A 24064-nucleotide genomic window follows, 5' to 3' on the forward strand; every position below is an offset into this window, starting at 1 on the left:
TAAGAGGGCATCTGCTATGTTTAGAGGAAAGCAGGTTTCATCGCCAACACAAAAGCGGGTTCTTTACTGTAAGAGCAGTGAGACTGTGGAACTCTCTGCCTGAGGACATAGTGATGGCAAAATCCTTAGAGGAGTTTAAGAGGGGACTAGGTGTCTTTCTAGAGCACTAGGATATTACAGGATATAGACATTAGGTAACCAGCAGGGTTGTTGATCCGGGTCTTTAGGTAGGATCTATCAAAGGTTGATCCAGGGATTATTCTGACTGCCATTATGAGTCGGGAAGGAATTTTTCCCCCGAATAGGCTAATTGGCTTCTGCCTCTTGGGGTTTTTGCCTTCATCTGGATCAACAAAGGGGTTAAAAAAGGTTTAACTAGATGGACATTGTCTTCATTCAGCCTAATGAACTATGTTATCCCGCACAATGAACACTGTAAGAAGAAAAAGATTTAAAACACCACAAATGCACTTCTTTGGTCACCCTGTCGCCAAGAAAAAATGCAATAAAAGGTGATCAAAAAGTCGTGTGTATCCCAAAACGGTACCAACACAAAATATAGGACGTCCCGCAAGAAACGAGCCCTCGCACAACTATGTAGACAGAAAAACAAAAAGGTATTGCATGCAGAAAATAATTAAAAGAAATTAAAAATCTTGGAAAAATACAAGTAGGACATGAAATTAAAAAAAAAAAAAAAGCTTTTCAGTACATTATATGGTAAATTAAAATCGTACCATTGAAAAATAAAACATCCCGCAGAAAAAAAGCCCTCCTACAGCTACATCAATGGATAAATAAAGAAGTTACGATTTTTTTTTAAGTGTGTGTGTGTTTGTGTGTGTGTGTGTGGGGGGGGGGGGGGGGTGTAATAATGGAAAAATGAAAAAAAGCTTAGTCACCAAGGGGTTAATATTTAAAAAGCGCCCCAGATATTCTAGTCTACAGTTCATTGCCAGGAGAAGTGTTCACGTCTACTATTGAGAAGATGCCCAGCACTAGCACCCTTGCGCCTCTCTTCACCTGGTGGCTGGGATCAGTCACTACTACGGCTGTGTGCTGCTATTTATCTCCATTGAAGGGGTTCTAGGCAGCGCAAACAATTGTGGTGTTAATTCAAAAGAAAGCCTGAAGAATAATGACACAATTGTGTTTTTTTCCATTATTTAAAAGTATGTTTTAAAGTTAATCAACACATTATATATATGGTCTATTAGTTGGTACTATTAAAAAATACAGCTCGGCCCACAAAGAACCCCCCTCCTACAGCAAGCTCAACGCAAATATATAGGAGTTCTAGGTGGTGAAGAGGGAAATTGGAGAAAATGTTGGTCTTTAAAAAGTTCAAGCTTAGACCATCTCAGCAACCTCACAATGTAGAACATAAGAGCCGGAGCGGCGGGGACAAGACGGTTCATCTAACCATGCTACAACGCTAATCACTTACATAGCCACCTGAGATGGAACTGCATACAGAGCGGTGCAGCAAAATGCCAACTTCTTTTAGGAGCTGGATTTCCATTTGTGTACAATAGTCAGGACATACACTTGCTCACCTGGGGCTCATTGCTGGGTTTTCGGATGGTCACATGACCAGTATCCTGCTGATGTAAGGGAGATCCTGAGGAATGGAATCCATTTACTGACATGGAAAAAAAAAAAAGTTCATATCAGAAGATTGTCATGTACAAACGGACCAGCAGGAAGCCAACCCTGCTCACAGAGCCATGTTTGTTACAATGTATCTGGACTCCAGACTGTTGCATTGTATCAGTGCTGGTAACATTTTGCGAACTCCGTTTTAAAAGCCACAGTAACCTCTTTAACAGATAGGCCATCAATATCTGACCCGTGGGGGTCCAACACTCAGCAGCCCTGCCAATCAGCTGCTGGAAGACACCAGGGTGCTTGTGTGTGCGCCGCAGCCTTTTCAGTGTATACCTTGGGTTATGGTCTGATCCATATTTACACTTCATGGTGGCTGTTCCGAGGTTTGCAGTCTTGTCGTAGTCAACCAAACAACTCCTCAATACAAAGTGGCTTTTCTGAATATTGCAAACACATGATTTGCGGCAACCCAATGTAGACATTAAAGAGGTAGCAACGCACCTACAAGTGCTGCGGCTCTTTCAACCAGCTGATCGGCAGGTGTGCAAGAATGAGACCCCACTGATCAGATAAGGAGGGTCTACCCAAAAGGCTGAGTCAACCTTGAGCTGGCTACCTGAACCAAGCGGGGATTGAACCTGCAACCTAAGCTCTCGCTCACGACCTGAAGGTTGTGGTTCAAGTTGGTATGGGAGTAATAGTGACCCCCCACACACGCCCCACAAAATCCTCGGGTAGTCACAGCGCCCTCCCACATACGCCCCACAATAGCCTCGGGTAGCCATAGCGCCCCCCCCCACACGCCCCCACAATAGCCTCGGGTAGCCATAGCGCACACACAGACACACACACAGGCCTCGGGCAACCATAGCACGCCCTGCACACACAATGGCCTCGGGTAGCCACAACGCCGCCCCCCCCCCCCCACACACACACACACAATGGCCTCGGGTAGCCACAGCGCCCCCCCCCCCCCCCCACACACACACTGGCCTCGGTGGTAAAGACGACCCACACACACACACCTCGGTAGTAAAGACGACCCACACACACACACCTCGGTAGTAAAGACGACCCACACACACACACCTCGGTAGTAAAGACGACCCACACACACACACCTCGGTAGTAAAGACGACACACACACACACACACACACACACACACACACACACACCTCGGTAGTAAAGACGACACACACACCTCGGTAGTAAAGACGACCCCCCCCCCCTCCCCCACAATGGCCTCGGTGGTAAAGAACCTAATAGCAGCGGTTTTCCGCCACGGATTTACGCTGCGTGAAACACGGCAGAAATCATTCTGTGGGCATTGTAATGCGTACTGCCCACAGCAGCAGGGGGAGAACCGAGAGGTCTCCGCTGTGAGCCTATCTGATAGGCTGACCGCGGAGAATCACGCCAAATCGCAGCATGCAATCCCGCAAGCGCAGAACGGCTATAATTCTTGTGTAGTTGACAGTGGGGCTGCGGCTTCCATAGTAAGTCTATGGAAAGCGTTCACTGCGTTCCCCACGGGAAACGCAGAGAGAAATCGCCAGTGGACAAGCAGACTTACACCGCGGGGAAGGAATTGCGGCATGTTCTATTAAACCGCTTTATTCCGCAGCGTGATGTCTCCATTAATACGCTATTAATGGAGACCTAGCGGCGACCAAGGAATAACGTGCGTTATACCGCGATCGCCAGCGGGATTTTTTTGTTTATCCCCGCTGGCGATCGAGGCGTAATACAGCTGCAGAATCCCGCTCCGGCTGTTGGCATCCGGCCTAATAGTTCAATGTTCATGCTCTATACTGCACATGCGCACCGGTACGTCATGCGGGAGCTGCACAGCGGATCCAGAGGAGAGTATGGGTCTTTGGGGGGGGGGGGGGTGCCGTGACCGACTTCGCTGCGGTATTCCGCTTGTGGAGCCCGTCATGACTGTGGGCATGAGCCCTAATGAAGACCTCACACAGTGGAAAAACGCGCTAACCTACAGCATGCCGCGATATCACATATGTGGGGTTTAGCGGGGTCTTGTGGGGCGCATGTGGGACTCCGCTACGATATTCCACTGGCGGAGTTCGCCACGGCCGTGGGCATGAAGTCTAAGGGCTCCTGCCCCTGCACGGAGCAGGATACGCCCATGGTATAACACTGCAGGAATCCCGCAGACATAACCAAAAAGTCACTGCTGGTGACAGCGGGAAAAATAAGTGTGTTTTTCTGCAGTGTCAAGGTCGTCTCTTTTATTACTATATTAATGGAGATCTCACGCGGCGGCAAAACGTGCTAACATACAGCGATTATTTTCCTGCAGCGTAAATCCGCAGGAATCGCTGCAGAAATCCCGCCCTAAAGGGGAGTGTCGGCGATATCACATATTTTCATGAAGCACATTAAACATTTCAGCAAAACCCCACATAAGGGAAAGAAGAGCAAGAGAGTTTAAGAAAAAAAAAAGGTTTTTTGTACACTATTGATTTAGTCGCAGGCAGAGCAGGATGCCTGTATCTGCGTCATGCTGCCATGACAACCCAGCGACACAGAGGGAGCCCTCTTCATCTGTGAAGCCCTTCCATGTCTCCACCCAGCTGGTCTCTGCAGCTCCATGAAGATGGCTGAAGGTGTATATAAAAGCAGCCAATCAGCAGCTAGCACAGAGCTCTGGGCACAGAGTGAGTTGCCAGTAAGAAGCTCTGGGCGTTCCTTCACCTCAGCCCATCACCACCCAGCAGCCTGGTGGTGACAAGATACAATACCACCTACTAATAGCATCCCCTATATTGACCCTAGTAGTAACAGTGACCCTCACAGTATCAATAGAGCCCCTTGAAACTTATATACTCATCTAGTCTTCTGAGCGCCATTGCTCCTCTTCTCAGCGCTGCTACGGGTGGAAGTATGTGCACTTGCAGCAGAGCCTCCTCACTTTTCCTCTTAGAAAGGAGGAGAGGTCAGAGGAAGAAGATCCTGGATACACACACTGCCGTCAGTGTGTGCATCCGGCCGCAACGCTGCAGAGTGATTACCGGCCAGGGAGCGGTGGACCCTGAGGAAAGTGGGACATAGGGTCCCAAAGCGGATTGTGCTGCATAAGTCGGGACGTCTGGTCACCTTAGCTGAAGGGAATGAGAACTTTCCTTGTAATTCCAAGCCTGGCCACTGCAGTGAGAATGGAGCTGCCTGCTTCCTGCAGAAATCTGCACGGCGCATGAACACCAGCCTAGTGAACAGCTGATCGATATGGGCGCAGACAACCAACCCCAGCTGATCTACTAATGATGACCAACCCAGCTGATCTACTACTGATGGCGTACCCTGAGGCTGGGCATTAATTTAAAGCTGGACAATCCCTTATTAATCAAATCTATGATTCTGAAGTCTGGTGCAGACAAAAAAAAAACCTGTCACTGTGAAGTAAAATGGAACTCCAACCCACAAAAAAACAAAAAAAAACAAAAAAAAAAAACCATATACTTAGGCTGCCTGTACACGAATGGGTCGGATTCTGCATGCGGGAGCACAGTGGGATCCGATCTTGTGCCCGGCTGGTGTCCACACATACCTGTCTTTTGCATAATCTGTACTGTGGATAGTCCACAAGACTCGGCGTCTCACACATGCAGTGCAGATTTTATTTTATTTATTTTATTTTTTAAACTCCTGCTTTTCCTTGCAGAAGGACCAGGAGGTGGACAGCTTTCATTGACTTCAAGAGAAGCCGCGCACACGGAACCCACGCAAAAACAGACCATGCTGCAATTTTTTTTACGCAAGCGCAAAATCACAGTCTTTATCTGCTCGTGTGAGCGGACATGCAGATGCTCCATTGCTGGAATTGGTGCAAACACCACAGATCGTCGGCACAGGAGGCCATCACAGATTCCGCAATTCAAACCCAGTCGTGTGCAGGTGGCCTTAGTGTGAGTGAGGCACTACACTGTTGCAAATCCAACCGGCCCCTATATCATGTCTGAGGGGTTGTCACAGCCCCCCCCCCCCCCTTATACTGACATCACTGGTATAATATAATATAATTACACTGATCAGACATGACATCCACACACCTTATACTATAGTGACCGTATCCCATCTATTACTGACAACCAGCCCCCTATATCATGTCTGAGGGGTTGTCACAGCCCCCCCCCCCCCTTATACTGACATCACAGGTATAATATAATATAATTACACTGATCAGACATGACATCCACACACCTTATACTATAGTGACAATATCCCATCTATTACTGACAACCAGCCCCTATATCATGTCTGAGGGGTTGTCACAGCCCCCCCCCCCTTATACTGACATCACTGGTATAATATAATTACACTGATCAGACATGACATCCACACACCTTATACTATAGTGACAGTATCCCATCTATTACTGACAACCAGCCCCTATATCATGTCTGAGGGGTTGTCACAGCCCCCCCCCCCCTTATACTGACATCACTGGTATAATATAATTACACTGATCAGACATGACATCCACACACCTTATACTCTAGTGACAGTATCCCATCTATTACTGACAACCAGCCCCCTATATCATGTCTGAGGGGTTGTCACAGCCCCCCCCCCTTATACTGACATCACTGGGTATAATATAATTACACTGATCAGACATGACATCCGCACACCTTATACTATAGTGACAGTATCCCATCTATTAGTGACAACCAGCCTCTATATCATGTCTGAGGGGTTGTCACAGCCCCCCCACCCCCTTATACTGACATCACTGGTATAATATAATTACACTGATCAGACATGACACCCACACACCTTATACTATAGTGACAGTATCCCATCTATTAGTGACAACCAGCCTCTATATCATGTCTGAGGGTTGTCACAGCCCCCCCCCCCTTATACTGACATCACTGGTATAATATAATATAATTACACTGATCAGACATGACATCCACACACCTTATACTATAGTGACAGTATCCCATCTATTACTGACAACCAGCCCCTATATCATGTCTGAGGGGTTGTCACAGCCCCCCCCCTTATACTGACATCACTGGTATAATATAATTACACTGATCAGACATGACATCCACACACCTTATACTATAGTGACAGTATCCCATCTATTACTGACAACCAGCCCTTATATCATGTCTGAGGGGTTGTCACAGCCCCCCCCCCCCCCCCTTATACTGACATCACTGGTATAATATAATATAATTACACTGATCAGACATGACATCCACACACCTTATACTATAGTGAGAGTATCCCATCTATTACTGACAACCAGCCCCTATATCACGTCTGAGGGGTTGTCACAGCCCCCCCCCCCTTATACTGACATCACTGGGTATAATATAATATAATTACACTGATCAGACATGACATCCACACACCTTATACTATAGTGACAGTATCCCATCTATTACTGACAACCAGCCCCTATATCATGTCTGAGGGGTTGTCACAGCCCCCCCCCCCCCTTATACTGACATCACTGGTATAATATAATTACACTGATCAGACATGACATCCACACACCTTATACTATAGTGACAGTATCCCATCTATTACTGACAACCAGCCCCTATATCATGTCTGAGGGGTTGTCACAGCCCCCCCCCCCTTATACTGACATCACTGGGTATAATAATTATACTATTATAATGTGACAATAAAGTAACATATTAGAGGTCTTAACGGTAATTTTATAGCAGCACTGAATGCTACTGTAGTCCAAGTCCCATTAAAGGGGCCTCCGTCCCATATGGCCACAACATAGTATTAGAGGTCTATATGACAAGTTCATGTAATATAACTCAGCGGCTCCGTCTCTTGTTGCCGTTTCTCCGCAGGTGTCTTTCCCAGCTACCAGCGGCGCGGCCGTGTATCACACCTGTCGGTCAGGTTCTGGGTAACAGGATTGTTCTTATTTAAGCTAGTCATTTCTTCCACGGCTCGGTTGCCATGGTAACTGTGTTTCCAAGTACTGGAGGCAGCGAGAGCCGAGGAGAACGTGCAAAACCGAAGAAATGTTCTACAGGAAGATACGGCGGGCGCAGCCTTTCATCCTCCTCAGTCACTTTTCTTGGTTGCTGGGAGACCAGTAAGGATGGCGGCTCCTCCCACCGCGTTCCGGAGATCGCTGCTTACAGTAGTAATGTTCTGATAATGAGTTGGGGGGGGGGGGGGGGTTGTAGGAGCGGAGGGTCCATCACAGAACAGTCAGAGGAGCCGAGGACGACTGTATGCAGGAGCTGCCAGATAATATGCCTCAAAGGGCAGAACAGCGGCTGAGATACAGTATCTAAGCTGTAGTATCACACATGATGGGGTTGGATACAGCAGCTCAGAGGACTGCATCCTTTATATTATATACTCTTAAGGCCATTTAAACGGGACATTCTGTTGGCTGCGGATGTCCGACAATAGTCCCAGCGATAATCATCGCCGTCCTGTAGACCGTTCTCAGGCGGCCATAATCTGCTTCATGCTGCTGCGAGATACACTGAAGAATGAATACTGCGCACTTGCTGCGGGCCGCCAATACCACAAACTATCTTGGTGTTTATACCTGCGTAAGTCGCACCCCGACAGAACATATGTGCGTGGCGCAATAATTCTGCGGCCGCTTGCTCCAGCGTATCACGCGCACAAAGTACACAGTTACAATACGGTCGTGTGACCCTAGCCTTACATGTGATCATGAATGAAGTGGAATGGGTCAGGGATTGTTCCATTCACATGAATGAAGCGGCGTGGGTTGGGGGATTGTTCCATTCACATGAATGAAGCGGCGTGGATTGGGGGATCGTTGCATTCACAGTAAACTGGCCGCCGTTCATAAAGGAGCGTCTGTTCACACGGGCCGATCCGCATGCAGAAGCTGGATGAACAAGGGAATAAATTCTGGCTTGTCGTACAGTCGGGCGTTTACACTGAATGATCTGATTTATCAGCGGTGTGAGGACCATTACTCGGCAGACTGTATTGTCCCTCATGATCAGATATATAAGGCCCATTTACACGTAACGATTATCGCTCAAAAATCGTTCAAAATTGATAATCGTTAAGTGAGCGGGTTTTTTCCGCACACTGGTGGTTCGCAGTTATTTAAAACTAACTTATCAGTCAGCTTATAAAACCTCTCTGGCTTATCGCTCCATGTAAATGCTCGCCGCTCAGCGCTTACCATAGGAGGTGGAGCGCTGAGCGAGAAGCGGATGTGAGGCCCGCGAGATGGCGGCAAGTCCTTCAGTGTAAACGCTCTGGTGAGCGCAGAGTACCTTAGCGGTGACCTCAGCGCTCGTACAGACGCTTAAGAGACCACCGGCCTCAGAAGAAGGGGCTTTACCCATACAGTATCTCAGCAGACCATCCCTCATTATAAGATTAGATACCTCACTTAGATACTGCCTGCTTAGATACAGTGGCTCAGATGTATTAACGGGTCTAGCCTACAGTTTATACCGCCTGTCTGCTGCCAAATCCAAAGCAGATTTTGCATTTTATTTAGATGTTGGATACACATCCACAGTTCTAGTCCGATTTGAGTGAAATTTCGCATGAGCGGTCATCGCCGAGCGACGAACACTGGTGGGATTAAAAAAAATCACCAACTTCCCCTGTAATTTTTGTTGCCCATAGCAACCAATCATAGCTCAGCTTTCATTTCTTACACTGCTGAGGTAAAATGAGAGCTGCGCTGTGATTGGTTGCTATGGGCAACAGATTTTCCTTTGGACGGCTTCCATAACAGTGCGGCGCTCGGCTCATGTTTGTGGCCACTTCATATATTCCAGGACTGATACTCATATTACGTAGAAGGAGGAAATCTCTTTGAAAGCCCAATTTTCATTAACACATCCCTGCGCTTATAGAGCCGTGCAACACATGGGTACATCCCCTAATCCGTCATATACCTGAGCCGACTAAGGTTTGGCGCATATTGGTGGGAAGAGTCACATTTAGGCCTTCCTCACACAGGCGCTTATTTCCGCACTGCCTAATCGAAGTAAAATACTTCCATGGTTTTCAATGAAGCCTCCATGACAGCCACGATTTTTGAGTTCGGTCTGCTCTGAATTTGACGTTTTGCACACTTCATCCATAAACTCAGCTATCGGTCGCAGGGAGCCGTGGCCGAAAGTGAAACTAAGACGCGGCATAGCTCCACAATGGAAGTCGCAGCGCTTTGCCAGACGCCTGTGTGAGGGAGGCCCTGGACAAGGCGCCTTTTCTGTGAAGCCACACTTTTTTCCCCCTACACATAAGGGCTCTTTCACACCAACGTAAACATGAAGCATATCGCGCGCATATTTTTTACAGGTGTAATACGCAGTGAACAAAGCCCATTGATTCAACGGGTACCTTCACAGCTGCGGATTTTTCACATTTTCAGGCGTGAACAAAAAAAACCAAGCAGCACGTCGCATCTTGGCGTGTAATACGTACCGAAATAGCCTACTGAAATCAACAGGTGTGCGTATATACGCAAGGAACCCATGGATTCACTGCAACTTTCTGCACAAAATTAAAAGGGTATTCGTTGGTTTGTCATGCGGTAAAGTAAAAAAACAAACCCATTGCCGATAAGTAGAAACACGCAAGGAGTCGGCGTATTTCAGTCCATGAGTACACTGCATATTCACGGACCAAATTACGCAATACAGCCGTGTGTAAAGGTCCCTAAAATGTAAAACAGTTTTCTGGTGCAATTTGCAAGTTCAGTCCCAATAGCTCAGCAGATGGTTTCACACATGATCGGATTAGATACAGTGGATTAACAGTCTGCTGAGCATTTAAACCCATCATGTATGATACAGTCTGTTAAACCACTGTATCTAATCAGATCATGTGTGATACTACCTGCTGAGCATCTAAACCCATCATGTCTGATACAGACTGTATCACACACGATCGGATTAGATACAGTGGTTTAACAGACTGTATCATACGTGATAGGTTTAGATGCTCAGCAGGTAGTATCACACGTGATCAGATTAGATACAGTGGTTTAACAGACTATCATACGCGATAGGTTTAGATGCTCAGCAGCTAGTATCACATGTGATCGGATTAGATACAGTGGTTTAACAGACGGTATCATACGTGATAGGTTTAGCTCAGCAGGTAGTATCACACATGAGACTTGGATATGTGTACAGGCAGCATCATACACAGACACTACAGATCTTGCATCTCACCTGTTGGCAGCGACGTCTTCTTCACCAACGGGCTTCTTATGCTCAGAGGTGACGTGTCCGGTTTTTCCCATGTCGTTTCTTAAAAGGAAACATGACATGTACTGTTACTGACTCTCATTGCACACATGTAAAAAAAAAAAAAAAAAAAAAAAATCAGAAAGTCAGCCTGTTACCCAATCCTAAACAACCCCCTTGTGGATCCTATGGAAAATCTAAAAGAAAATTAAAAAATGGGAGAAAGCTACAAATGCAAATTTCACCCGATCAATGGCAGGGAGTGTTTATACCAGATCTTCATGCTTCCAAGTGTACGACTCATTCTGAACACTCACGAAAGGTTCTACATGGACGGCACCTTTACCTCAATAAGACATCACCCAGAATCTCAAGCTGCTGCTGGAGATGCGGGGCTTTGGATAGTCCTTTCCTCCACCTGTGGTGGCAGGGCCCCTACCTCAAGAGACTCTGGAATCGGGACTTCCAGTTGATGTCCACCACCACCAACATACAATCCACCCTGACCCAGCGTTGGCCTTACTATCCTTAGATATAGACCAATTTCCTAACACTATACATATTCCTCTAATTTATATTTTAATTGCTACCACACTGAACATTGCCTCATTTTGATCTGGTACCTCTATCCCATGTATTTCTGGCATTGTAAACTCAGTCAACAAAAATAGCTGGTTCGAGTATATGAACGCTGGTGCCTCAGGGTGCATTCAGACGACCGTATATCGGCTTGGTTTTCACGCCCAGCCGATATACGGCATCCCTCTCTGCAGGAGGAGGAGGCTGGAAGAGTCGGGAGCAGTGCTCTGAGCTCCCACCCACTCTGCCTCCTCTCCGCCCCTCTGCACTATCTGCAAGGAGAGGAGGTGGAACAGGGGCGGGGCTAAGTTCTGGAATTGGCTCCGCCCCATCCTGCCTCTCCTCATTGAAAATGGTGTCGGGGGTGGAGAGGGAGCTCAGTGCACTGCTCCCGACTCTGCCAGCCTCCTCCCCCTGCAGAGAGAGACACCATATATCGGCTGTGCGTGAAAACCCAGCCGATATACGGTCGTCTGAATGCACCCTGAGGCACCGGCGTTTATATACTTGAACCACCTATTTTTGTTGACTGAGTTAACCATGGCTTCACACGAGCGTATGGTCACAGCTTATTATTACACATGTAACACGCTATACTAATCTCCTATAGGCTCCCATGTTGCTTACAAATTGGGTAAACTACGCATGCAAAATAAATTAAAGTAGCAGCACGTTATATCTCTGTGCATATACACGCCCGATAGTGCATAGCAATTGGCGGCACGCAACAAGTGCGTATGTCATTGTGTACTGGCTGCGTTCTAACCACACTGAATTATGGCCATGTGAGCCTGGCCTTCGTGACCTACACAGGGCAGTATGGGGGTTTTCTCACTTGCCCCAGAGTCCTCAGACATTTAAAGTATATCTGATGTCTAACCGCTATAGTGTACAAACCGCACTCAAACTAACAGGCTCAACAGCAGCACTTACTGGTCAAATGTGGTACTAGAGATTTGATCTAGAGTGTTTTTATTCAGTGTCCATCATTGGTCATTACACAAATGGCAAACTAACTCGCATATTCAGAACGTTTGGCATTGTAGTCTGAGTGGCCACTGTTCTCTTCAATCTTTTCCTCAATATGGGGTTATAGGGTCAAGAACCGCTTAATATGTCGGGTTAAGTGGGGGTCCATTTAATGCATTTCTTCTGATCCCAATTCCACGAGTCGACTTCCTGAACAAACCGAGCAGAGTTTGCTGGGTATTTGCAGATCATTCGAAAGTGGGAATTAGCAGACCCCCATACTTGTGATTGGTGGGGGTCCAGAAGGGGAGATCCAAGCTATAAAGCATTTATGACATACATGCCTATAGTGGGAAAACCGCTTTGATATCAATAGTGACTAGAACTGTTCCATTAAGAAACCAGCATATCAATGCTTTTGAACATAATCATATAAGATCAAGGGGTCACTTGAGTCACCAGGTTTAGAGTTAAACTGGAGAAAACGGCATCCTGTTGCTTTAAATTAAAACCAAGATTTGCATGGAGGATTTATCTGCCATGAATTAATTATGTTGTCTTCGAGAAGAGATAAGAATGCTGCCATCTAGCTGCCTGATCCATCATGCCGATAAGTTCTCCAAGTGTTAAATAAACGGAAGCTGGGAGCGGCTCAGAGCTCAAAAACTGCCATTGACACGACGATTGGGGAAAAAAATCAATTAGCCTTCTGATCCGAAGCGGCTGAAAATGATGCATCTTGTTTGCACTGAACACATGATGACTTGGAGTAGAAAACTTGGCTGGAACCTTCCCTGGTTGGGAACCTCATGCGATATTGATATCATCATTTAGAGATTGTTTACACAGATCAATACTGCACAGAAGGAAAAAACTCTTAAATAAGAGTCCAAAAGTTCAATCATTGGTCCTCAGTGGATGAAACACGGTAGTCCACCAATCACCCACAGGTAGGTCTCATCACTGAGCACTCTGGGGCTTATTTACTAATGGACAGTGCAGACGAGGGGCCCAACTATAGGGGAAGTTGCACCCAGGTCTAGGAGCCTTAGGGGGCTCATAAGGACTCTCTTCTCCATAGAATAGTAGAGTTGGAAGGGACCTCCAGGGTTATCGGGTCCAACCCCCTGCTCAGTGCAGGATTCACTAAATCATCCCAGACAGATAGTTGTCCAGCCTTTGAAGACTTCCATTGAAGGAGAACTCACCACCTCCTGTGGAAACCTGTTCCCCTGTTGATCCCCCTCACAAGTTTTTTTCCAATATCTAATTTGTGTCTCTTCCCTTTCCATATAGGGAGCCCAGTACTACAAAAAAAAAAAAAAAAAACACAAGGGGACCCTGTTACATATTTTGAATTGGGGCCCAGGAGCTTCATTTTACTCCTCTGGTGCAGACTTAAGTCTTAAAATGCACCAGAATTACCAATGTAGCTCTGTGCGCCAAAAATACACAAGTTTTGCTGTATCATTCGTCAGTGTAGAAAACGGGGCGTGGCTGAAATGTGATCGGACCAACTCCTTTTGTTGTTCGGCAGAGTGAATGGAAAATGTAGAAAAGTAGGACAGCACACCAACTTAAGGAAAATGTATTATATGTAGAGATGATACTCGTCCGAGCTTGATACTTGTTCGAGTATTAGCGTGTTCGAGATGCTCGTTACTAGAGACGAGTACCACGCGATGTTCGAGTTACTTTCACTTTCATCTCTGAGACGTTAGCGCGCTTTTCTGGCCAATAGAAAGACAGGGAAGGCATTACAACTTCCTCCGGTGATGTTCCAGCCCTATACCACCCCCCTGCAGTGAGTGGCTGGCGAGATCAGGTGTCACCCGAGTATATAAATCGGCCCCGCCAGCGTCTCGCCACAGATGCATTCTGACAGAGATCAGGGAAAGTGCTGCTGATGCTGGAGCTGCTATAGGGAGAGTGTTAGGAGTGATTTTAGGCTTCAAGAACCTCAACGGTCCTTCTTAGGGCCACATCTGACCGTGTGCAGTACTGCTGAGGCTGCTTTTTTCAGTGTTGCACAATTTTTTTTTTTTGTATATCGGCCGTGCAGAGCATTGCGTCCTCAGTATGCAGTAATTTTACATAGTATAGGGCCAGTAGTGCTGAGGCAGGGACAGTGAAAAAGGTGAAAGACATATACTGTCTATACAGGCAGTGGGCTTTTCCAAAAAAATTTGGGACAAAAAAATCTATTTGGGCTGCCTGTGACCGTCCCGAGTGTACTGCGTCTCTGCTGGGGGTAGTAGTCCTATTTAATACGCAGCCAGCTAAGTGTTACAGCAGGCTTGCGCAAAATTCTTTCCTGGCTCTGCTGTGCGTTCCGTAAGCGAAGTCAGCCTCCAACCACAGGCCAATAAGCGGCACATTTAATTACAGCATTCTGTTTCTGCACTACTGGTAATACACCATGCTGAGGGGTAGGGGTAGGCCTGGAGGACGCGGGCGAGGACGCGGAGGCCCAAGTCAGGGTGTGGGCACAGGCCGAGCTCCTGATCCAGGTGTATCGCAGCCGACTGCTGCGGGATTAGCAGAAAGGCACGTTTCTAGCGTCCCCACATTCATCTCACAATTAATGGGTCCATGCGGTAGACCTTTATTAGAAAATGAGCAGCGTGAGCAGGTCCTGTCGTGGATGGCAGAAAGTGCATCCAGCAATCTATCGACCACCCAGAGTTCTGCGCCATCCACTGCTGCAACTCTGAATCCTCTGGCTGCTGCTCCTCCTTCCTCCCAGCCTCCTCACTCCATTACAATGACACATTCTGAGGAGCAAGCAGACTCCCAGGAACTGTTCTCGGGCCCCTGCCCAGAATGGGCAGCCATGGTTCCTCTCCCACCGGAGGAGTTTGTCGTGACCGATGCCCAACCTTTGGAAAGTTCCCGGGGTCCGGGGGATGAGGCTGGGGACTTCCGGTAACTGTCTCAAGAACTTTCAGTGGGTGAGGAGGACGATGACGATGAGACACAGTTGTCTATCACTCAGGTAGTAGTAATTGGAGTAAGTCCGAGGGAGGAGCGCACAGAAGATTCGGAGGAAGAGCAGCAGGACGATCAGGTGACTGACCCCACCTGGTTTGCTAAGCCAACTGAGGACAGGTCTTCAGAGGGGGAGGCAAGTGCAGCAGCAGGGCAGGTTGGAAGAGCCAGTGGGCCAGACCGAATAATCCACCAACTGTTTCCCAAAGCGCCCCCTCGCGCCATGCCACCCTGCAGAGGCCGAGGTGCTCAAAGGTCTGGCAGTTTTTCACTGAGAGTGCAGACGACCGACGAACAGTGGTGTGCAACCTTTGTCGCGCCAAGATCAGCCGGGGAGCCGCCACCACCACCAGCCTCACCACCACCAGCATGCGCAGACATATGATGGCCAAGCACCCCACAAGGTGGGACGAAGGCTGTTCACCGCCTCCGGTTTGCACCACTGCCTCTCCCCCTGTGCCCCAACCAGCCACTGAGATCCAACCCCCCCTCTCAGGACACAGGCACTACCGTCTCCTGGCCTGCACCCACACCCTCACCTCCGCTGTCCTCGGCCCCATCCACCAATGTGTCTCAGCGCACCGTCCAGCCGTCGCTAGCGCAAGTGTTTGAGCGCAAGCACGCCGCCACGCACCCGCGCGCTCAAGCGTTAAACGTGCACATAGCCAAATTGATCAGCCTGGAGATGCTGCCGTATAGGCTTGTGGAAACAGAGGCTTTCAAAAGCATGATGGCGGCCGCGGCCCCGCGCTACTCGGCTCCCAGTCGCCACTACTTTTCCCAATGTGCCGTCCCAGCCCTGCACGACCACGTCTCCCGCAATATTGTACGCGCCCTCACCAACGCGGTTACTGCCAAGGTCCACTTAACAACGGACACGTGGACAATCACAGGCGGGCAGGGCCACTATAATTCCCTGACGGCACATTGGGTGAATTTAGTGGAGGCTGAGACAAAGTCAGAGCCTGGGACCGCTCACGTCCTACCCACCCCCAGAATTGTGGGCCCCAGCTCGGTGGTGGTATCTGCGTCGGTGTATGTTTCCTCCACTAAACCACCCTCCTCCTCCTCCTCCTCCTACGCAACCTCTGTCTCGCAATCAAGATGTGTCAGCAGCAGCACGTCGCCAGCCGTCGGTGTCGCGCGGCGTGGCAGCACAGCGGTGGGCAAGCGTCAGCAGGCCGTGCTGAAACTACTCAGCTTAGGAGAGAAGAGGCACACGGCCCACGAACTGCTGCAGGGTCTGACAGAGCAGACCGACCGCTGAGCCTCCAACCGGGCATGGTCGTGTGTGACAACGGCCGTAACCTGGTGGCGGCTCTGCAGCTCGGCAGCCTCACGCACGTGCCATGCCTGGCCCACGTCTTTAATTTGGTGGTTCAGCGCTTTCTGAAAAGCTACCCACGCTTGTCAGACCTGCTCGGAAAGGTGCGCCGGCTTTGCGCACATTTCCACAAGTCCCACACGGACGCTGCCACCCTGCAACATCGGTTTAATCTGCCAGTGTACCGACTGCTGTGCGACGTGCCCACACGGTGGAACTCTACGCTCCACATGTTGGCCAGGCTCTATGAGCAGCGTAGAGCTATAGTGGAATACCAACTCCAACATGGGCGGCGTAGTGGGAGTCAGCCTCCTCAATTATTTACAGAAGAGTGGGCCTGGTTGGCAGACATCTGCCAGGTCCTTGGAAACTTTGAGGACTCTACCCAGATGGTGAGCGGCGATGCTGCAATCATTAGCGTCACCATTCCTCTGCTATGCCTCTTGAGAAGTTCCCTGCAAAGCATAAAGGCAGACGCTTTGCGCTCGGAAACGGAGGCGGGGGAAGACAGTATGTCGCTGGATAGTCAGAGCACCCTCCTGTCTATATCTCAGCGCGTTGAGGAGGAGGAGCATGAGGAGGAGGGGGAAGAGACAGCTTGGCCCACTGCTGAGGGTACCCATGCTGCTTGCCTGTCATCCTTTCAGCGTGTATGGCCTGAGGAGGAGGAGGATCCTGAAAGTGATCTTCCTAGTGAGGACAGCCATGTGTTGCGTACAGGTACCCTGGCACACATGGCTGACTTCATGTTAGGATGCCTTTCTCGTGACCCTCGCGTTACACGCATTCTGGCCACTACGGATTACTGGGTGTACACACTGCTCGACCCACGGTATAAGGAGAACCTTTCCACTCTCATACCCGAAGAGGAAAGGGGTTCGAGAGTGATGCTATACCACAGGACCCTGGCGGACAAACTGATGGTAAAATTCCCATCCGACAGCGCTAGTGGCAGAAGGCGCAGTTCCGAGGGCCAGGTGGCAGGGGAGGTGCAGAGATCAGGCAGCATGTACAGCACAGGCAGGGGAACACTCTCTAAGGCCTTTGACAGCTTTCTGGCTCCCCAGCAAGACTGTGTCACCGCTCCCCAGTCAAGGCTGAGTCGGCGGGAGCACTGTAAAAGGATGGTGAGTGAGTACGTAGCGGATCGCACGACCGTCCTCCGTGATGCCTCTGCCCCCTACAACTACTGGGTGTCGAAGCTGGACACGTGGCCTGAACTCGCGCTCTATGCCCTGGAGGTGCTTGCTTGTCCTGCGGCTAGCGTCTTGTCAGAGAGGGTGTTTAGTGCGGCTGGGGGAATCATCACGGATAAGCGTACCCGCCTGTCAACCGACAGTGCCGACAGGCTAACACTCAAAGATGAGCAAAGCCTGGATTTCCCCAGACTTTTCTTCTCCACCAGCGGACAGCAGCGATACCTAAACAATACGTAGGCTGCACCCGCGGATGGAAGCATCGTTCTCTCTCACCATCAAAAACGGGGACCTTTTAGCTTCATCAATCTGTGTATTATATTCATCCTCCTCCTCCTGCTCCTCCTCCTGAAACCTGACGTAATCACACCGAACGGGCAATTTTTCTTAGGCCCACAAGGCTCAGTCATATAATTTTTGAAAACAATTTTTATACGTTTCAATGCTCATTAAAGCGTTGAAACTTGCGCCTGAACCAATTTTTTATTTTAACTGGGCTGCCTCCAGGCCTAGTTACCAATTAAGCCACATTAACCAAAGCGATTAATGGGTTTCACCTGCCCTCTTGGTTGGGCATGGGCAATTTTTCTGACGTACATTAGTACTGTTGGTACACCAATTTTTTGGGGCCCTCGCCTACAGTGTAATCCAATTAATTTTTTGCCCACCTGCATTAAAGCTGACGTTACATCAGCTGTGCTGGGCACTGCAATGGGATATATTTATGTACCGCCGGTGGCTTCCTGGCACCCACCCCTGCTGTCGGTCCACACGGAGTTGTAACTGCATGTGTCCACTTCTAAAGAACCCCAGTCTGACTGGGGCATGCAGTGTGGGCCGAAGCCCACCTGCATTTAATCGGACATTACCTCAGCTGTGATGGGCAATGCAATGGGATATATTTATGTACCGCCGGTGGGTTCCAGGGAGCCACCCATGCTGTGGGTCCACAGGGACTTCACAATAGGGAGTTGTACCTGCCTGTGTCTATGAATTAAAAACCCCGGTCAGGTTGGGGCATGCAGTGTGGGCCGAAGCCCACCTGCATTTAATCTGACGTTAGCTCTGCTGTCCAGGGCACTGCTATGGGATACATTTATGTACAGCCGGTGGGTTCCAGGGAGCCACCCACGCTGTGGGTGCACACGGAATTCCCATTGCGGAGTTGTACCTGCCTGTGACTATTTATAAAAAAACACGGTCTGACTGGGGCGTGCAGACACCATGACAGAATGAATAGTGTGTGGCACATAGGCTCCCCATTGCTATGCCCACGTGTGCAGCTCCTGATGGAGGTGGCACAGGATTGGATTTCTCATTGCTTCTGTAGAGCATTGTGGGCTATCGCCCCGCCCCTTTTAAAGAGGGTCGCTGCCTGGCCGTGCCAAACCTCTGCAGTGTGTGCCTGTGGTTCCTCCTCATGGCAGACGCACTTATAAATAGACATGAGGGTGGTGTGGCATGAGGGCAGCTGAAGGCTGGGCAGGGACACTTTGGTGTGCGCTGTGGACACTGCGTCGTGCGGGGGGGGGGGGGGGGGGGGTTGGGCAGCATGTAACCCAGGAGAAGTGGCAGCGGAGTGTCATGCAGGCAGTGATTGTGCTTTGTTGAAGGTAGTGTGGTGCTTAGCTAAGGTATGCATTGCTAATGAGGGCTTTTCAGAAGTAAAAGTTGTTGGGAGGGGGGGGGGGGCACTCTTGCCGCTATTGTGGCTTAATAGTGGGACCCGGGAACTTGAGATGCAGCCCAACATGTAGCCCCTCGCCTGCCTTATCAGTTTCTGTGTCGTTCCCATCACTTTCTTGAATTGCCCAGATTTTCACAAATGGAAACCTTAGCGAGCATCGGCGATATACAAAAATGCTCGGGTCGCCCATTGACTTCAATGGGGTTCGTTATTCGAAACGAACCCTCGAGCATCGCGAAAATTTTGTCCCGAGTAACGAGCACCCGAGCATTTTGGTGCTCGCTCATCTCTAATTATATCCAAATAAAAGCAAAACCTCTGGTGAATACACTCAATTGTATGTGATATTTGGGGTAGAAATATCCTTCCTCGTGCAAGGGTTGATGTGGAAGGTTAGATAGGAGGCTGGCCCAGGCTCAAAGATAGCCAAAATCATGACTGAAGAATAGGGGGAGGTCATATGTGTGGCACCAACGGTTTCATTTAGCCTTCTACATCACCCTTCGCCTGAGGAAGGGTATTTCTACCCCAAATGTTGCTTACAAATTAGAGTCGTGATTTATTTGGATTCAATCTAACAGATCTTCTAATAGGCATCTCAAGATGGGGTGCGGTTCTACGCTTCTAATCGAATTCTGTGGGAAAATGGTTAACCCATATGCAGCCGTAATCCCCCTTGTGAGGTGAACAAATACAGCCTTGACAAATTCAAAAGGCTTAAAATATATAAAAAAACATAGTAAATGGAAACGTGATGCAAAAAAACAGGTTTCATAGATTCCTGGAACAACTTCCACCAGAAAACTGCCAGATTTCCAATAGTAAATAGGCCCTCCCATCTGTCACTGAGCACTCAGGTCGCGAAAGGTATCGTTTCTCCTTAAGGAGATAACCTTGAAGGCGAGTGAGGAGACTTCTAGTGCCATTCATGCTCCTCTGGGAAATATGCAAATAAGGAAAATTGAATACTACATCTGCAGTGCCACCTATTGAAAGGCAGCATTTCTGCAAGTCAATGCAAAAACCCCAGAACAGTTGACTGTGTATGGTATTCTGGCTTTTCCAATAGGTGGCGCTGCAGATTTATTACTCAATCTTCCTTATTTGCATATTTCCCATAGGAGCATGGATGGCACTATAAGGCTCAATCTTCATCTAGTTTCTGTACGCAGAAAACTTAAGATTGTTTACATGACAGGCAGTCATTCATTCACAGTGAACCGGCAGTGGTTCATAAATGACTGCGAGAGGGAACAATCCGCCTCCATTCAGTCAACATGCTCCTTCCTGTGTAAAAGCATAGGAACTAATCGCTGGGACGATTTCAGGCATCTGTGATTGACAAGTCATCTTGTATAAAAGGGCCCTAAGGGTTCATTCAAATGGAGTGATTGGTGTGCCATTTTTGGTAGGTAGTTTGTCCCCTAGTTTTAGTCGCAACTTGCCACCGTTTTTACAGCTTGCACAGGTGAAACTCCTTAAAACTAGTAAACCACAGTGGTTTGTCACGTAGCAAGAACCACATCATAAGAATGACCCTATGACTTCTATCCCAAACTTTAGGTGTGCCTGTGCCACAGAGACACTGCAGCCATTTATACATTTTTGTATCTGTTTTAAAGGGTTGTCTAGAGAAAAACAAATGAGTTTCACGTTTTTTCCCAAATTGCATGGACAATTTATCAGATCTATAGTTGATGCCACTAGAGTGCATAAGGCTGATGGATATTCTGAATAATAGTCTGTCATGCCAGCTGTACTAAAAAACAACAAAAAAAAAAAAAAGTACAAAAATTAGTGTAAAAGGCAAGATCCTCAAAAAACCATCAGTCGAAAGAAAAAAAAAAAAAAAAGGAAAAAATTAAAATCTATCCATCTAATATAGTTTAAAAATATAGATGAAATCCGGGTCACCGTTGACGTGTAGTGAGAATTTGAGTTATTTGTGAAATGGTTGCCTCTCGTCTTCTGTTCCAGTGAATGCATGGTTGGTATGGTTGGTTTCAATCAGCTAAAGCCGCTGGATAAAGCCAAGTTTCAATCATACACGTAGTTTCTGCACAGGTGCACATCACAGTTGGAAACAATCCCTCAATACATTCGCTGTGCAGATGTAATTTATAGATTTATGTCACACTAAATGGAAGGAATCTTTAAGCTTAATCACAGAGCATTGATGTGATCTCAATTATTGGGCCGAAGATGGCAATAGGATCATCAGTCTACACTAAGACCAAGAGATATTACCAAGCCAAGGACCAGCCAAGATGGATACATCATCCTGTGTTCATCTAAGAGCATGATGACTGGTTATAACCAACCATATACATAATCCATTATAAACATCCAACTATGCACGATAATGGCTCAATGCATGGAATCTACACCAAGACCAATACACAGCTCCAGGCCAAGCCAAGGCATAGGCCAGATACTGGTAAAGTTTGGATGGAAGAGGAACATCTGAAGGAAAATGAAGGACAGCTACTTTGTGTTATCTTTAAGACATGACGTTCCTAGGTACTGCATCTTGTAAAGAGGCATTAACTATATGGCTCATAGGCTATGTAAGGCACTTTTATGACATCATGCTGTGAGCCCGGTGTAGGATTATGCTCAGACCGAACAGGAGATTGTAGCCAGTGCATGTGGCCATTGATGAATTTAAGTCACAGGGGGCCACTATTAGTACTTGGGGCCACAGAGGGAGTCCTACCACTAAGCCGGGGCCCTATTACTATGTCGGACCACATTGGCGGGGGGGGGGGGGGGGATTAGTAATATTCCTTCATATACAGCCCCATTTAGTAAGTGGGACAACAGCAGATTAATTATGACTATAGGGAGCACTGAAAAGTGGATTAGGAGTTGCAGCAGTAGGATAGGGAATGTGTGCAGAAACAAGTTTTAACTAGAAGACGTTTAAATAGTGTCTGGGCTGAAGAGAATAAAACCAAAAAACAACAACTCTGAAAAAGACATCAACTGTGTTTACTGGAGGCAACTATTCAGAGATACCAATTACAATGCAGACCCGGTATTTCAGTACATTGTTTGGTAACTGTTATTTAGAGGTATACTAGAGCTAAGCCACTGTATCTAAGCCCCCCCTATAGAATACATAATTTTTTCGAGGGTTCTGGTGTTGTATTTACATAATGAGTTTGGTTTCGGGGTAGTGTATTTTTATATCTAGGTTAGCTGTGGTGCTATAGTTAAACAGGTTAAGGATGCAAGGACGCAGTGGGTCTGGCTGTACACAGTCAAGCGCACCCACCTTCAGGGGTCAATAGGTGCACAGTTTTGCCAGTAATTTGTGTGGCCATGCTTTCCTGGGTGTAGCTAGCCACAATGTTTCTCCCCAACATAAGTGTGCATTCACATGTAGTGGACTTGCAGTGATTATTCGACAATGGAAAGGTTTGCAGAAAATCGGCACCCAAAATCTGCCTCAACATCTGCATCTTTTGCTGCAGATTGTGACACGGATTTTGGTGCAGATCCAAAGCGGAATTTATCTCTAACTGGAAATATGCATGAAAAAATTTGGGACCATTCCTCCCTACTAAAGTTTTAGTTCATCACCATTTCTGGGATGCTTCGCGTGCCCTGTCCTCTCTAGGTCATGCTACAGCACCTTGATAGGGTTAAGATTAGAGATGAGCGAACGTGTTCTTAACGAACACTTACGCACCCGAACACCGGCTTTTCCGAGGACTTCCGTGTTCGCGCGTAAGTATTCGGGGGGCGCCGGGGGGCGGGGAGAGGCGCGGCGGCGCGGGCGGCAGCAGCGGGGAACAGGGGGGAGCCCTCTCTCTCTCTCTCCCCCCCACTCCCCGCCGCAACCCCCCGCGCTGCCACGGCGACCCCCGAACTTTTTTCGCCCGAACACGGAATTCCTCGCGAAGTTCGGTGTCCGGGCGAAAAGGGGCGGAGCCGAACACGTTCGCTCATCTCTAGTTAAGATCAGAACGCTGACTTTTTATTGCCCATGACAATTCTGGAGTATCTACTCTGTGTTGTAACTTTTCTTGGTTATTCCTCCTGCAAACGTACTTTTGAGACTTTTTGGGGCACAACAAAAAGGATTTTAACTATAGAGCTACAGTTGCAGCACAAAGCCATACCCCGAGCAGCGGTCACACCTTACACAGTGATAGGATGATCAATGAGTGGATACAACTCTTGACAATCAGGATCCTAACACCCCGCTCTCAGGTTATTTATACATTTGTAGGAGACAAAAAAAAAAAAAAAAGAGACACAATGTAGAGTTTTAAGAAAAGATCCTACAGAATTTTTTCATGGTTAATACAAAAAAGTAACCAAAGCAAGATTTATCGTGGCGAGGGTGGTATGCCTTTTTTCCCCCCATGATCTATGTGGTGACTATTTTAAATCCAAGTCCGGCCCTGATCTTTTCACACCATTATTTAGTTCCTTTACTTGTGTGCTTGTCTTGTCACATCATGCAACGCCTCTTCAGCTTGAGGTTAAGG

General features: G+C 48.0%; 1 protein-coding gene across 6 annotated transcripts in view; it reads right to left on the reverse strand.

The window, feature by feature from the left end:
- GAS7 (growth arrest specific 7) overlaps positions 1-24064 on the reverse strand; it is a 206752-nt gene that overhangs the window by 63431 nt on the left and 119257 nt on the right. For 5 of the 6 annotated variants that reach the window (XM_066587924.1, XM_066587927.1, XM_066587928.1 and 2 more), the window contains exons 3-4: positions 10808-10885; positions 1557-1642 (exon numbers count right to left, since the gene is read on the reverse strand). In XM_066587924.1, the coding sequence (XP_066444021.1) occupies positions 1557-1642; positions 10808-10885 (164 nt within the window). The remainder of the gene's footprint in view (positions 1-1556; positions 1643-10807; positions 10886-24064) is intronic. The other variant, XM_066587925.1, reaches the window with a different exon arrangement.

Source organism: Eleutherodactylus coqui, chromosome 13 (genome assembly GCF_035609145.1).
Source record: "Eleutherodactylus coqui strain aEleCoq1 chromosome 13, aEleCoq1.hap1, whole genome shotgun sequence".
NCBI classification, from domain to species: Eukaryota; Metazoa; Chordata; class Amphibia; order Anura; family Eleutherodactylidae; genus Eleutherodactylus; species Eleutherodactylus coqui.